The sequence below is a fragment of the Trichomycterus rosablanca genome, chromosome 10 (assembly GCF_030014385.1).
Source record: "Trichomycterus rosablanca isolate fTriRos1 chromosome 10, fTriRos1.hap1, whole genome shotgun sequence".
In the NCBI taxonomy this organism is placed as follows: Eukaryota; Metazoa; Chordata; class Actinopteri; order Siluriformes; family Trichomycteridae; genus Trichomycterus; species Trichomycterus rosablanca.
In genome coordinates this window covers 18,836,924-18,854,008 of record NC_085997.1, presented here as the reverse complement: position 1 = coordinate 18,854,008, position 17,085 = coordinate 18,836,924, and the positions used below count along the sequence as shown (strand labels likewise).

The 17,085-nt window shown below is 43.2% G+C and overlaps 1 protein-coding gene across 3 annotated transcripts in view; it reads right to left on the bottom strand.

Annotated features, from left to right (window-relative positions):
* Window positions 1–272: 272 nt before the first annotated feature.
* LOC134321266 (uncharacterized) overlaps window positions 273–17,085 on the bottom strand; it is a 41,776-nt gene continuing 24,963 nt past the window's right edge. The window contains exon 8 of one of the 3 annotated variants that reach the window (XM_063002906.1): window positions 273–710. In XM_063002906.1, coding sequence (XP_062858976.1) covers window positions 672–710 — 39 coding nt within the window. In that variant the 3' untranslated portion in view covers window positions 273–671. Of the gene's footprint in view, window positions 711–11,645; window positions 13,880–14,318; window positions 14,880–17,085 lie in introns of those variants that run through there. The other 2 variants (XM_063002905.1, XM_063002907.1) reach the window with 2 other exon arrangements.

Genomic DNA, 17,085 nt, shown 5'->3' with positions numbered 1-17,085 from the left:
CTGTATCTTTGTCAGGGTCACAGTGGGTTCTGGAGCAAATAGCCTACTAATACTTAATACCACACAACAGTGTAGCAGACTTGACATAAGCAATACAGTTTAGCAGTAATAAACTGTTGTTATTGGTATTTATTTACACTAACATGTTTATTGTTGTTATTATTGCACTGAGAAACAGGACGAAATGCATAAGGCAGGAACACACTATGAGCAGTTTTTGAAGGGCAACACACACCCCGAGTACATACACACACAAGTCAAGTCAAGTCAAATTTATTTTTTATAGTGCTTTTTACAATAGACATTGTCTCAAAGCAACTTTACAAAATCCAGGACCAACTGATACAAAAACCCCTGTTGAGCAAGCCGAGGGCGACAGTGGCAAGGAAAAACTCCCTTAAAATTACAGGAAGAAACTTTGAGAGGAACCAGACTCAGCAGGGCCCATCCTTCTTGGGTGGTCTGGAGGATACTTTAAATGAATAAGATTTACACAAATCATACAAACACAGAATTAAATGAACTAAAAGTTATAACTAGCAATAAATAAATAAATAAATAATAATAGAGTTATTATTCAGTCCAGTCTGTAATAAAGTCTGTAGTGAATTGACGCCAGATCCCGTCACATCCGGCAGGAGCAGCATTGTTGGCAGTCTCGACTTCATTCCTTAACCTCGGGCGGGTAAACAGGTTTCCATCAGAAGGACCTCGGGGTAAAACAACAGAAACTGTAGTTAAAAATGTAAAATGTGAGTTAAGTAAAATATCAGTTTTACAGAGAGTTTTAGACTCAGCCAGCCCTAGACTGACACACACTAGACTGACCTATCTGTTAGTCACAAAAAAGGTTGAAATTAGAATTACATTGTGATGAATATCAGTGCATGGCAGCAAATTTACAGTAAATGGGCCTCATAATGCCAGCTATTGATCTGTCTTCTCTATCTCAGCAATAAGATGTGGTTGATAATCAGGTTTAAGAGTTAAAGGAATGGATCAGGGTAAAATTAAATTAAGATGAATGCTCTACCTTATATGTAATCAAGCAGTTCAGACGTGCAGTGTGTAATAGTGCTTCTTTAGTTTGGTACTGTAGCTTTACAACAATGTAAATAAGTATTTGATGTTTGTGGACACGTAGATTTTATGCAGAGACGTTCACACAATCACATTGCAAATAGACTTTGAATAGGATTTGTTTCATAGTAAAGTTGGTGCTACATAGCTCAAAAGTGATGTGTCCGTTCATTAGCTACAGTTTTATATGTGTGTAGACTTCTGGGTCTCTCTAGAACAACAGTTCTAGATTGTGACTATGTATGGATGGGGGGGGGGGGGGGGGGGGTTAACAAAGACATGATGGATACAAATGGGCATTAGAAACATCACCTGCTGATGCTTGAGTGTAAAATGATCTGCTGTTTTTTTATCTTGCCAATATTGATTTCATTATTACTGTTAACTTTAAAACATTGACATTAAAACATTGTAGTCCTTTGTGATTAAAATGTAATTAATTAACATTCTGTTTGTCACCACTGCTTTAAATGTAGACCATTTAAAATTTGGAGCAACCTACTGTCATTTGTTTCTGTTTTACCGGGCACATGATTTAAAGGGATGTACCATTATTTCACACCGGATTTGCAACGTCCGACTAGTTATGCCCACACTGACAGGCGGAAGGTGGGGTGTTCAGTGGATGACAAAAAGTGTAGTTCTCACTGAGATGCATTTCCTGCACCTTATTAATCCTTGAATTCTTTTTTGATTCCCTGTCTCTTCTGCTGGCTCTCTAGCATTCCTCAGCTCTGGCTTCCACAAACTTAGTTGTTAAACAGTACCAGCATTCTGGGTACTGTAGCTGTCATGGGCACCTTTCTGTTTTGAGTTTTCCCATGGGTGGCCTGACAGCTTTCTGTTTTATTAGCTGCTCTTGTCTGGGTGTTTAATTGGTAGAGTTGCACCCTAGTAAGTCTGTTACGTTGTTTTAGTTTTTTTCAGGCCATTATGTTGGATAGAGTTCATTGTTTCTGCTCCCATAATGTGGTTACCTACTGTTTCTTTTCCTGAGTCCTGCTTTGAACTGTGGCTTTGGTTTGATGAATTTCTCTAGTTTGATTAAGTTGTTTCTTTAATTGCTCCCTGGCTATGCTTGAATTTCTCTTACACCTTGTGTCCCTTCATGAGGTACTCACCAGCTCATTGCAACTTTTTAAAAACTTAAAATTTAAGGACACTATTATTAATGCACAGTAGCTACACCGATAGGGGATAACATTATTACCACCTTTCTAATATTGTGTTGGTCCCCCTTTTGCTGCCAAAACAGCCCTGACCCATCAAGGCATGGACTCCACTAGACCCCTGAAGGTGTGCTGTGGTATCTGGCACCAAGATGTTAGCAGCAGAACTCCTGTAAATTGAGAGGTGGGGCCTCCATTGATCGGACTTGTTTGTCCAGCACATCCCACAGATGCTTGATTGGATTGAGATCTGGGGAATTTGGAGGCCAAGTCAACACCTCAAACCCATTGTTGTGCTCCTCAAACCATTCCTGAACCTTTTTGCATGGTGGCAGGGTGCATTATCCTGCTGAAAGAGGCCACAGCCATCAGGAAATACTATTTCCATGGAAGGGTGTACATGGTCTGCAACAATGCTTAGGTAGGTGGTACTTGTCAAAGTAACATCAGCATGAATGGCAGGACCCAAGGTCATCACACTGCCTCCGCTGGCTTGCCTTCTTTCCATAGTGCATCCTGGTGCCAGGTAAGTACACGCACCCGGCCATCCACGTGTTGTAAAAGAAAACGTGATTCATCAGACCAGGCCACCTTCTTCCATTGCTCCGTGGTCCATTTTCTATGCTCATGTGTCCATTGTTGGCGCTTTCAGTGGTGGACAGGGGTCAACATGGGCACCCTGAATGGTCTGCATCTATGCAGCCCCATACACAACAAACTGTGATGCACTGTGTATTCTAACACCTTTCTATCAGAACCAGCATTAACTTCTTCAGCAATTTGAGCTACAATAGCTCATCTGTTGGATCGGACCAAGTGGTTACAAGTCAGATCCTTGAGGTGCTTTGCATAAAAAGACAAAATCCTAATCCTAATCTACATAATTATTTATTATGAAATAGCTTTTTACACTCAAAAAACAAAGAATTGGCATTCATTCTTGTTAAGCAAACAAATCAAATTGATATTAATTGATTTGACCCATTTTTAAAATGTACTTAAAATATCTGTGTTAATACAACATAATTATCCTAATTGTTAAATTGACCTAAATCAATCAACTGAAATAAAAGAGAATAAATTGAGTTTATCCAACTCTCGCAAGGTTTTAAGTTCATTAAACAAAAAAAAATTACTTTTGATTAACTTAAAAAAGTTAAGTAATTGAACAGAAAACCCCTCCCCTAAACGTGTAAGTCCGCCCCTTTTCAGCTGATTTTCTTGTCTTAGTGTAGCAATTTTTTCTTGTGTTCAAATTACTTTTTACTTTTCATTTAAAGCTTTTTGTAAAAGTAAACGTGTCTTTCTCGAATATCTTGTTAAACTAAGTCGACAAACTTTATTCCCCTGACTGTGCTGTGTTTGAGTAGCATGTACACCAGTCTGACGGAGCTTTTTCATCTTTCATCCGTTAACCCAACTCCAGTCTAATGTTGGTAAGTGTTGTACTTTACTTAACAATTTTGTTTAAAATAAATGATCTTAATGTTGACACTAAATAAATAATCAAACAGCGCTGCTTTATTTGCCGTATTTAGGCTACATGCTAGCATGCTAGCCTTCATACGAAGCAAAGAGTGTGCTGGCTTGTTTTATTGTAATCCTTAAATGAACGCTATTAATGTTTATATGAATATTTTTGTTTCTTGTTTCTTTGTTTTGTTTTAGAGAGCTGCCAGCCAAACGTTAAGAAATCAGCTTGCCGTGTGAAACAGTACAGGTTCATGGTTACTGTAAAGAGCTGTTTGTGCTTTCATACAGTTTGTAATGTTTCCTTGACATGTTGTATTTTAAGTAAATACTTCTGAAGTGAAATAAAAAAGAGAAGAATTTTATGATTGTCAGTTTTTCTATAAATAAACATTTCTAATTGATATTTAAAATGTATTTAACAAACTATTTTAAACTATTTTTTTTAATTGAGCTCAAGATAAGTAGAATTATTGGGAAAAGCAGTTGGTATAACAAAAAAAAGAATTTAATCAACTTGCCATTTATGTGTAATAACTTATGTTTTAAAATCATAAGTTAAATCAACAAAATTAACTCAATTGTTACATCAATTTTAGTACAATTAGTAGAACCAACATAAGTAAAATAAGTAAATCAACATGGTACATTATGTTTGGAACAACTTAAATGAAATAAGTTGCATCAACTTAAGGAAAATAAGTTGGACTAGAAAATCTTGTCCAGATTACCTTAATGAGTTGAGTTAAATTTAACAGATCAAATTAAGTTTAGACTACTTAAATAAATTGTGTTGGATAAACAAAATTGCTTTATGTCCAAAGAAATAAATACAATTGTGTGGAAATACTTTCCATAATTCAATGAAGTTCAGCCAACAAATTTTTTTTTTGAGTGTAGGTGCTCAAATTACACAGCAGTCTATTCTGCTAGCCCACCACTCCTGAGATCTGGGTTTGAAACTCCAGAGGTGTTACACATGGCACCTACACAGACACCACAGGCATGATTGCTACAGCAATGAAATGACACCTGCAATGGATTAACGCCTTGTCCAGGATATTTCTGTTTTGCGCCCAGCGTTTCTTGGTGGAACCAGGACCAGCGCGAATGAAAGTCAAGGATACCTTGGCTTAAAAAAAACAAGTTTAAAAATCACTGCTTTACACATTTTGGTTTGACCCAAAAAGTGTACTGCCTACTCAAAATTACACTGTTAGGTGTGAATGAATGTGAACAAATAAGTAAGTGTGGAGTCCCCAGTAATAGACTAATGCCCATGCACTTTCACACCTTGAATACTTTATAGGTTTACTTAAAATTAAGACACAAATGATTACTTTTTTATGTTCACTGACTGCTTGATATTGGTTAGGGTTATGGTGGGTCTGATGCCACTTGTAAACACCAGCCACAGAGAAGAATACACCTTGGTTTTACTAATGACTTTATAATGAAACCACAGTATATCATTGTGTAAACAATACCAACAATGTGTCAGTCAAGTCTGTGTAACAATTTGACATTTAACAAAAAAAATTAAAGTGCAGGGATGTAAAAACAAGTTGCTCCAGCATTTATAGGCACCTAGTTTTTTTTTTAGATTATTTTTATTATCTATTTGAATAACTTCAATGTACAATAAATTAACTTTAAAATGTGCAGGGGGAAACAGACCCCTGTTTTTTTTTTTTTAAGTATAAACAGCTGTCGTAAACTCACCTGTTAATACTTACTGAGTATTGGTTGCTTTGACTGTGTGTAAATAAATATTGGTTGCTGACCTTCCCAGGCTGTATTTACTGTTAGGAGTTCCACCTATGCTGCTTATTCATCAGGCACCTGTTGGAGAGGTTTGGCGACTTCTGGTGTAGCTGAGGGGAACTTCACCCCATTGACTCAGCCAATGGATCTCCTCCCAAGCTAATCAGACACACCTGTCATCAATCAGCTCATTTCCACTCAGTCTTTAAAAGCCCCTGGTTTTCATTCACTCACTACCAGATCGTCCGTTGAAGTCGGCGTTTTGCTGCTCAGCTCTACTGGTTGTTTTTCTGACGCTATTTTGACTGTTTCTGCAGTTTTTCTTCCCTGGACTCTCTGCCTCCTCGGTTCCGGTCCCAGCCGCCTCCTTTCCTGGTTCCCTGGTTCCTTGCCTCTCTCCAGTCTCCAGAGTTCCTGCAAGTTCCTTCGGCCGCCACTCCAGCCTTCTGGTTCCCTGCTGATTCTCCTGAGCTTCGCCAGCCTCATCACCCAGGCTTCTGGTTCTCTGCTGACAGCTTCACCTGCTCCTTGGTTCCCTCCCTGCTGTTCCGGTGTCCAGGCTTCCCCACTCACATCCTCCGTCGCTTCCTGGTTTCCCAGTTGTCCCTTTTGAGTTCATTTGCCCCTGGCCTGGTGTTTCAAATAAATTTTTGTTATACTCATCTCTGTGTCTGTGGTGTGGTGTTCGCCTCGGGGTTCCTCCAAAACCTTTGTGTTGGCTCAGTGCCAACCGTAACAGTACGATCTGGTCCCATGGAACCCGCGAACCCACCCTCAGAAGACCAGAGGTCCCTGGAGGCCCATCTTTGCCACCAAGCCACTCAGCTGGACCAGCATGACCAGCTGCTGAAGTCCCTGATTGAGAGCAATCGTCAACTGGTTCAACAGTTGGGGAATGTCTCCAGGCAGGTTGCCGCCCTTACCTCCTCCCAGGCCAGCTCCTCCTCAGACCCCAGTGCCATCCCTCAGGCCCCTGTTTATGTTCACCCCGATGCTGGCTTTCCTCCTCCTGCCCTGATGTCCTCTGCCCTGCCTCAATCCCTGGCAGAAGGACTCACCACCCACCCAGAGCCTTATCATGGCGAGTTGGACAAATGCCGGGGGTTTTTGTATCAGTGTGGACTGGTTTTTGCTCAACGACCCATCACATTCGCCACCGGTGCCAGTAAGGTCTCGTATATTATAGGGCTCCTTAGGGGAAGAGCTCTGACTTGGGCTGAGGCCGCCCAGTCCGTCGTTGGCCCACAGGTGGGGTCGTACGAAGACTTCCTCAGCCGGTTTCAGGCAGTCTTCGACCACCCTAACTATGCCGGGGATGCCGCCAGCCGACTGTTGGGGCTACGCCAGGGCTCCCGGCCAGTCGCTGACTATGCCGTGGAGTTCTGGACTCTGGCTGCTGACTCCGGCTGGAATGACGTGGCCCTCCGCGGCGCATTCCGTCGAGGCCTGGAGGAGCGCCTCAAGGATGAGCTGGCAGCCCGCGACGAGCCCTCCGAGCTCCAGGGGCTTATTGACTTAGCAATTCGGTTGGATGGACGCCTTAGGAACGCCGCCTGGAGAGGTTGGCGCGCCCAGTCCAGACCCCGAGGCCCATCGCTTCCAAGCCCTTTTTATCCGAAATCCCTTGTGGTCCACCTCCAGCATTCCCTACCGCCAATGCCCCTGAACCCATGCAGCTAGGTCGGGCCCGGCTTACCCCAGAGGAACGCTCCAGAAGGCTCCGCTTGGGGGAATGCCTCTATTGTGGCCAGATGGGGCACCTCATTGTTTCCTGTCCGGTGCGCCCAAAAGAGGGAGCTCGTCAGTAGGAGTGGGGACTCTGACGAGCAAGGTCCCTGATTGCCCACCTCCACAGCCCCGTCTTTTGGTCCCTGCCACCCTTTGTCTTCCAGGAGGTCCCCTCTATCTCTCCGCCTTGATTGACTCAGGGTCCGAGGACAACCTCATTGACGCTGACCTGGCTACCCACGCTGGTTGCACCGTTGAGGCCCTTGACACTCCTGTTACGGCTTACGCCCTGGACGGCCGTATCCTTGCCCGTATCACCCACCGCACCGCTCCTATAACCCTGGTCCTTTCAGGAAACCACCGCGAAACCATGACCTTCTCTATTATCAAGACCCCCAAATCCCCTCTAGTCCTGGGTTTTCCCTGGCTGGCCACCCACAATCCTCACCTCGACTGGCAGCAAGGGAAAATTACTACCTGGAGCAATTTCTGCCACTCTTTTTGCCTACGCTCTGCGAGCCATCCTTCTGGCCCTCGACGGAATTCTCCACCTCCCAACGACCCTGTAGACCTCTCTAGGGTACTCGGTGAGTACCACGATCTCCGGGAGACCTTTAGCAAAACCCGCGCCCTGACCTTACCTCCTCACCGCCCATACGACTGTGCTATAGACCTTCTCCCAGGGGCCCCGCTTCCGACTAGCCGCCTGTACCAGTTGTCTCGCCCCGAGAGGGAAGTTATGGAGAGTTACATTTCGGAGAGCCTGGCGGCAGGCCTAATCCGTCCTTCTTCATCCCCCCTCGGTGCTGGGTTTTTCTTCGTGGAAAAGCGGGACAAGACCCTGAGACCCTGTATTGACTATCGGGGCCTTAACCAAATAACGGTCAAGAATAAATATCCCCTTCCGCTGACCTCATCTGTATTTGAATCTTTACAAGGAGCTTCAATTTTTAGTAAATTGGACCTCCGCAACGCTTACCATCTTGTACGTATTCGCGAGGGGGACGAATGGAAGACGGCCTTTAACACCCCGCTAGGGCACTTTGAGTACCAGGTCATGCCTTTCGGCCTTACCAACGCCCCCGCTGTCTTCCAAGCACTTGTGAATGACATTCTGCGTGATTTCCTGTATAGATTCATCTTTGTATACTTGGATGATATCCTCATATTTTCCCAGACCCCAGAAGAACATGTCACCCATGTCCGTCAAGTTCTGACTCGCTTGCTGGAAAACCAACTTTTTGTCAAAGCGGAGAAATGCGAGTTTCATGTGGACACAGTTATCTTCCTGGGTTTTGTCATCCAGCCAGGACAAGTCAAAGCAGACCCGGAAAAGATCCGCGCGGTGGTGGAGTGGCCGACCCCCTCCTGCCACAAGGCCTTGCAGCGCTTCCTTGGCTTTGCCAATTTTTATCGGAGGTTCATTCGTGACTACAGCAAGGTAGCCGCTCCTCTTACCCGCCTGACCTCCACCAAGGCTCCTTTCTACTGGCCCCCGGAAGCCCAGTCTGCCTTCGACCATCTTAAAGAGCTATTTACCTCGGCGCCCATCCTCATCCAGCCCGATCCTTCCAAACCATTCATCGTGGAGGTCGATGCTTCTGACTGTGGAGTGGGCGCTATTCTATCCCAGCGTTCTGGCCCAAGTAATAAGTTCCATCCATGTGCCATCTTCTCCCGGCGACTTCCCCCAGCTGAATCCCACTATGATGTCGGTAACCGTGAGCTCTTGGCCATCAAACTTGCTCTGGAAGAGTGGAGACACTGGCTGGAAGGTTCGGAACAGCCCTTTGTTGTTTGGACTGATCATAAGAACTTGTCCTATGTCCAGACTGCAAAGCGGCTCAATTCCCGGCAAGCCAGGTGGGCCTTGTTTTTCAGCCGATTTAATTTCACCATGACTTATCGTCCTGGCTCTCGCAACACCAAGCCAGACGCACTTTCCCGCCAGTTCTCTTTAGAGGACTCTCCGTCTTCCTCTGAACCCATCCTACCCTCTGATCGCGTCCTAGCCAGTGTCACATGGGAAATCAAGAGAGTCGTAAAAGAGGCCCAGGAACATGAACCAGACCCTGGTAATGGACCCTCTAACCACCTCTTTGTACCCAGTATGGTGAGATCTTCTGTCCTTGAGTGGGCCCACAGCTCTAAGTTTGCTTGCCACCCTGGAGCCAACCGAACTGAATCCCTCCTAAAAAGACATTTCTGGTGGCCCACTCTAGAGGCAGACACTATGGAGTTTGTGGCCGCATGCCCCACTTGTGCTCGGAGCAAGTCCTCCCACCAGTCTCCAGCAGGCCTGCTACAGCCCCTCCCCATCCCTGGGCGTCCTTGGTCCAACATAGCCCTAGATTTAGTTACAGGCCTTCCCGAGTCACAGGGTATGACTGTCATCCTCACGGTTGTGGACCGTTTCTCAAAAGCCATTCGCCTCCTAGCACTTGCTCCTTTTGTAAGGCTTTGGGAACATCGATTAGCCTCTCATCTGGGTTTCACCCCCAATCTAATGGCCAAGAGGAAAGAGCTAATCAGGAGCTAGAGGCTGCTCTGCGCTGCGTCACTGCCAGCAACCCCTCACAGTGGTCCTCCCACCTTGCCTGGGTGGAGTATGCCCACAACTCGCTCACCTGCTCTGCCACTGGGCGATCCCCATTTGAGGCCTCCCTGGGTTACCAGCCTCCCCTATTCCCCGAACAGGAACAAGAACTGGCAGTTCCCTCCGTTGAACATCACATCCGACGATGCAGGAAGGTCTGGAAGTTCGTTAAAGCAGCCCTGAGAAAATCGAAGACCTCCACCCAGCTTTCCGCTAATCGTCACCGGAGACCCAGCCCCCACTACATCCCCGGCCAATCCGTTTGGTTATCCTCCCGAAATATCCCCCTTCGAACTGACTCCAGAAAGCTGGCACCCCGCTTTATCGGCCCCTACAAAATTGAAAGAGTAATCAGTCCCACAGCAGTCCGTCTCAAGCTTCCCAGTCACATGCGTGTCCACCCCACCTTCCACGTCTCACAGTTAAAACCCGTACACCACTCTGTCCTGTGCCCTCCTTCCAACCCCCCACCTCCTGCCCGACTCATCGAAGGTCACCCAGCATACACAGTCCGCCGCCTTCTAGACTCCAGACGCAGAGGCCGGGGCCTCCAGTACCTTGTCGACTGGGAGGGCTATGGTCCCGAGGAACGCTCCTGGGTTTCCCGTTCAGCCATTCTAGACCCCAACCTCATCAAGCAATTCCACCAAGACAACACTGACAAGCCAGGTAAGCTGCCTAGAGGCAGCCGTTGAGGAGGGGGTACTGTTAGGAGTTCCACCTATGCTGCTTATTCATCAGGCACCTGTTGGAGAGGTTTGGCGACTTCTGGTGTAGCTGAGGGGAACTTCACCCCATTGACTCAGCCAATGGATCTCCTCCCAAGCTAATTAGACACACCTGTCATCAATCAGCTCATTTCCACTCAGTCTTTAAAAGCCCCTGGTTTTCATTCACTCACTACCAGATCGTCCGTTGAAGTCGGCGTTTTGCTGCTCAGCTCTACTGGTTGTTTTTCTGACGCTATTTTGACTGTTTTTGCAGGTTTTCTTCCCTGGACTCTCTGCCTCCTCGGTTCCAGTCCCAGCCGCCTCCTTTCCTGGTTCCCTGGTTCCTTGCCTCTCTCCAGTCTCCAGAGTTCCTGCAAGTTCCTTCGGCCGCCACTCCAGCCTTCTGGTTCTCATTTGGTCATTTGGTCAAGTTTTTAATGAAAATGTGATTAAGCACAAGCACTCACTGACATATATTTATTAAAATGTAAATAGGCAAATACAGTGGCTCTGTTCTGGGGATGATTATCTCTTCCTAACATAATTTATTACACATACACAGATGAGCCAAAACATTTGGACCACCCGCCTAATATGCTGTAAAACAGCTCTGACCCACTCTGACGTTTAAATTTTTTAAACATTTACAGCAGTTAGCAGGCGCCTTTATCCTGAGCAATTTACAGTTGTGACAAAATACAGTGCAGGAAAATGTGTTAAAATGTGTTACAACAGTAGTTACTTGGTGGGGATTAAAGCAGAGATCTTCTGATTACCAGTCCAGTACATCACTAAGCTACAACTTTACCAGCAGGTCCCTCAGCTTCTGTATGTTGTGAGGTAGATTATACATGCCCAGAGGTCCACATGATCTTGTTACTAAAACATACAGTATAATGTATGATTTACTGTGATGTGCACAATTGTTGCAAAATTGTCATTGCAAGCACATTTTGTGTGGTTGTGTTGTTGCATATATGTAAAGGTGTTTATCTTTATTAGAGGTGCTTTAATTATTGTGAAGAGGACTGTATACTGGATCTAACAACTAAAGTGGTATGTCAAAATGCACACTCAACACCATTCCTCATTTGCCTGTACAAATTTGCCATAGGAAGGATGACATTCTCTGAAATAATTTCCTTTAATCTCGGCACTAACACAGAACATCTTATATTTCTGTTTACAACAAAACAAACACAAGAAAACAAAGTATGTATAAATCTCTCCATTACACAACATCATACATAAACTCAGCAATGCTATTTTCAAATGAAATAATGTTATAGTATACGTTTTACAGCTAACAGAAAATAGGACACACGTATTAAATCAGATGTGACAACACAGAGTCAAAAAGATGCATGAACTGTTGAAGCATTGCACATTTTCTATTATACCATATTTCAATAGTATATTGAGTGTAGTGACACATTGACACATGGCACCCTGAGCTCTCTTTTGTCCTCTACCAGCCCATAGACAATAAACTCTTTCTTTTTTGGTACTCTGTCCAGTGTCCAAATGATGAGGCATTTCTATAATAAGCAGTAGATGATGGCATGCAGGTCATGAGAGACATAATGCTTCTGAAATTCTTAGATTGATGAAATATTTTAATTCCAGCTGTAAATTGTGGTAGTTTAACAGCGTATAAGCCATTGTACTTGCTAAAACATGGTCACACTGCCCAACAAACCTGCTGATGGAGCCAACATATAATTCATTTTTGTATATATACTGTACTACTGTATTTGGGTTTGCTGGGTCAAGCCTTAGATTTTAGCACTAGTTTGATCAGACATTACGACAGGTGTCTTTGAGGCTTTACCTAATTTCTATCCTGAATGCTGCTATAACTAGGTGGCTAGTACAGCCCAGACATGGAAAAACCACATAAGACAAACGTTTTGGCCCCAAATGAAGTCAAATAAGTTATCTATTTAAACCCAAAATACTTTACAGTTTACAGATACCATGAGATGAAGAAGCAAAGACACAAATCTTGCTGTCACGTATCCAGCCTGTATATGGAGTGCTCCTGTGTGCCATGCCCCTCTCTCCAGGAGCACATGTTTGTTATGTTTTGTTTTCAGGTTTAGGCCAACACCCCCTCATTGTGATTGGTCTTCAGATAATGATCCACAGCTGCACATTTTGCCTTTGTCATGTCATTTGTGGGCGGCACGGTGGTTCGGTGGGTAGCCCTCTGGCCTCACAGCAAGAAGGTCCTGGGTTCGATTCCCAGGTGGGGCGGTCTGGGTTCTTTCTGTGCAGAGTTTGCATGTTCTCCCCGTGTCTGCGTGGGTTTCCTCCCACAGTCCAAAAACATGCAGTCAGGTTAATTGGAGACACTGAATTGCCCTATAGGTCAATGGGTGTGTGTGTGTGTCTGCCCTGCGATGGACTGGTCCCCCGTCCAGGGTGTTACTGTGTGCCTTGCACCGATTTAAAAAGCTGGGATAGGCTCCAGCACCCCCCACCCGACCCTAATTGGATAAGTGGTTAAGAAAGTTAATGAATGAATGTTGGTTTGCTTCTTGTTTGAGTCTTGTTTTGTTCATGTCTTGTCTTAGTCTAGTCTAGTCTAGTTCATGTTTAGGTTTAGCATTCTTAGCGTAGGGTCTAGTGTAGTTGAGTCAGGTTGCATGTGTGTTTAGCGTTAGCATTTAGTTTAGCTTTGTTCTTGTGTGTTTAGATTAGCGTTAGCTTAGCGATTAGCATTAGCATTTAGGTTAGCTTTAGCACAGGTCATGTTTTAGTGTCTTGTCTTGTTCAAACCTGTCTTGTGTAACCTTGTCTTGTCTTTTGTTATTATTAAATCATTGTAAACATCTCTGTGTGTGTGTCTGCCATCTCATGCCCAAATTTTGAAATATTTACTTGTTAAAAATACACTTTTATGAATTAGAGATCTTTCATAAGTTCATTTATCTAAAAATATGACAAAATATGAGGGGTCAAAAATATACATACAGGAACTTTAAACTTGATAGTAAAGAAAATGATTGCTGCATATGCTTTGTAGTACTAGTTTAAGTTAAGCAAGCAGACTTCAGATAACAGTGATAAACAACTTAACTTGACTTAAGCACATTTGATGTTATGCCCAAACTCTTCATGTTATGACAATAGTAGTACTCGTTCTTCTCTATCAGAAGACATTATAGAGTAGATCAGTAAACATGGAGCATTGGCAAATTAGTCTGTACTATACTATTGAGAGGTTGTAGTATAATGGGCTGAGGTTAATGGAGAGTCTTGGTTGAACTTCACCTTTTGCCCACAAAAGGCACGAGCAGGAGAAAAGCTCACTTTTTCTTTCACATTTTGCCTCTTCTCAGAACCTGATCCAGAACTTTCTGCAAGCAAAGCAACATTACAGTCACAAGTGACAGTGATCAAGTGAAAAGAAATGGAGAAAACAGACAGCTGATTAAACCTGAGATGTACAAGGAGAATATTTGAAGGGGTTTTAGTGCACTTTGGTGGTAAAGACAATACAGTATAATAAAAAATCAGTTCAAGTAGGTTGTAAGATGTCAATGGCTATAGCATGTTTACACACTGGCTCATGCTAAAGTATGCTAAAACAGAGTGACTGCAGAAAATCTGCTCCAAAATAAGTCATGAGTAGAGTACTGTACTGATTATCTCTCATTCAACATGCTATAAAGTCAAAGTGAAATTGCATCCATTTGATAATTGTGGTGGCATGGCACTGCTAAGTGGCACAGCTCATATTTTGGCCAGGTAGGTAACAAACATCAAGTAGCCGTAAAGATGTCATTGAATGTATTCCAGTAACAAGCTGAGGCATGGCAGTAATCACAGCAACCCATCAAATCAAAGCACGACATACAGTATATGGGTTTATTAATAAATAAAGTTTAAAGTGAGTCTAACAGTTTACATTGAAATGTTGGTGGCTGTGGCGTAATAAGGGGCCTTCAGATGTTCAAATGAAAAATAATAAAAATAAATATGTAGATATATAGATAATTTTAAAATATGTACTTGTTAAAAATACACTTCAATGCCGCTAAAACACACTAGCACACCAGAGCTGGGATTTCGAACACATCGTTTAAAATCTCAGCTCTGCCATCCGGCTGCACGGCTACATGAACAACAATAAGATGTTGTTTACACAGGGTGGGAAAGCCAGACCAGGGCTCATCATAACTGATGCAGGTACGTCCTCTGCTGGCTGATTGATGGCGCCTCCGAAGAGCGAGGAATAATGCATTGATCAGGGTGTGGCTTTCCGTGGCTGATCCGCATATGAACTCGCCTCATGCAGGTGAAAAGATGTAGTCAGTACTGCACACGTGTAGGAGGAAGCATGTGTCAGTTGCGGCGCTATCGGTAGAGAGGAAGCATAATGCAATCAGGTAATCGGATACGACTAGATTAGGGGGAAAATTGGGGGAAAAACAAGCTGAGGCATGGCAGCAATCACAGCAACTCATCAAATCATAGCACAAGAAAGATGGATTTGTTATTAAATAAAGTTTAAAGTGTGTCTAACATTAAAATGTTGGTGGCTGTGGCTTAATAGGGGCCCATAAGATGTTAAATTAAAAAATAATAAAAATAAATATGTAAAATAAGAACTTACTATCTGACCAAACTAAAACATATACAGTTAAATGCAAAGGTTTACATGCTTGGTGATATGGGGATTTCAATATTTATGTAATTTGTTTATTTTTTGTGACTGAACGATTGGAACACATACCTGTCAAAAAAGGTAGGGTCATTGAATTTTGTGCCTCCTAGCTCATTGGTAATGACTGACTACAGTTTGACCCATTTAAAAGTACATGAAACAGTGGTCTTTCGGCAAGGTCGGAAAGAATATCCAAATTGTAATCTTTGGCGGTGAGGAAATCCAGGTGATTAGATGTTAGCAGACAACCACCAAAATTAAGATCTGCAATGACTTAGAACCTGCTAAAACACAAGTGGCTTTTTCACAGTCAAGACTCCTTTATATTGCCATGAGCTTAGAGGCTGCTATGAAAGATAGTCAAAAAAATGTGTGTATATATATATATATAAAATGTATACTGTATATGCAAAAATAATACCTGAAAATACAGCTACAAATAAAATTGTGAAATGTCATTTAAAGAGAAAACAAAAAGTACAAGAGGTAAAATAGCTGTACAGGGGTTTTAAAATGTCTGGTTAAGTTCATTATTATTTGCTACTCAGGTGGTGCAGTGGTAAAAACACACACTGGAACAAGAGCTGGATCTTGAATACATCGTATCAAATCTCAGCTCTGCCTACCGTCTAAGGCTGAGCGGCCACATGAACAACGATTGGCCTGTTGTTCAGATGGGCGGGTCTAAGCCGGATGGGGTCTTTCTCTCATGACTGGTGCAATTATGACCTCTGCTGGCTGATTGATGGCGCCTGCACAGAGATGAGAAAAGAGTGCTCTCAGGGTGTGTCTCTCCGTACACAACGCTGAGCTGCACTGCACTCGTCAAAGTGTAGGTGATAAGATGCATACGGCATGCTGCCCACGGGTCGGAGGGGGCGTGGGTTAACTTCGTTCCCCTCAATCAGAGCAGGGATCGGCATTGGTGGAGAGGAATCATGATGCAATCGGGAAATTGGACGCGTTAAAAGGGAGAAAAAGGGGAGAAAATGCATAAAGAAAAATATATTTAAAAAAAGTTCATTCATATTTATTCGTCTTTCCTGATTAGATCAGATTCTAAGTATATTCTAATAAGTATATGATGACTAACAGAAGTAGTAAAAGAAAGAGAATTATACTGACAAAGAAGCAGTTTATAAAACGATTAATGCTGGATTTAAATGTAATATTTATCCATAATTCACAGTCTCTACTGAAGTGTGTGTGTGTCTGTGTGTGTGTCTGTGTGTGTGTCTGTGTGTGTCTGTGTGTCTGTGTGTGTCTGTGTGTGTGTGTGTGTGTGCGCGTGTCTGTGTGTGTGTCTGTGAGACAGATCCAGTGGCAGTTTCCTCCCAGTAAACACTAGCTCATACACACAAAACACAATGAAGCTGTTCAACAGAGCAACAGTTTCTCTGGCAGAGCGGCCCACCAGAACACGTGCCCAGCCACCCTCATCATATATCTATTAACACCACTACACACAAAGAAGTAAAATATAAATCAAACTACTATTCATTCAGAGCGTATTCAAACTTCACTATATTATATAGCTACTGTCTCTACTGACCATAACAACACTGACATTAAATGGACATGATTAGCTCACACAAACATACATAACTGCTAAAGTAGTATTCTTAAGTAAATGCGGTGCATGGGGCAGAAATACACTTACCAGTCACACACTTATTTATGAAATATAATATGATATATAATATATAACAATATATAACATATAACCCATAAACAGATAACCAGAGTACCAAAGTACCCAATAGAAACCACACAAATAGTAAGTTGTTCAGGATCCAAGAAAGGTCAATAAAAATGTCCAGCTGTGCTTTACTGTATTTGTCATCTCGTTAGACTAAAATGACTGTAAACACAGTTCATCTAAATCTGGTAAAGAGC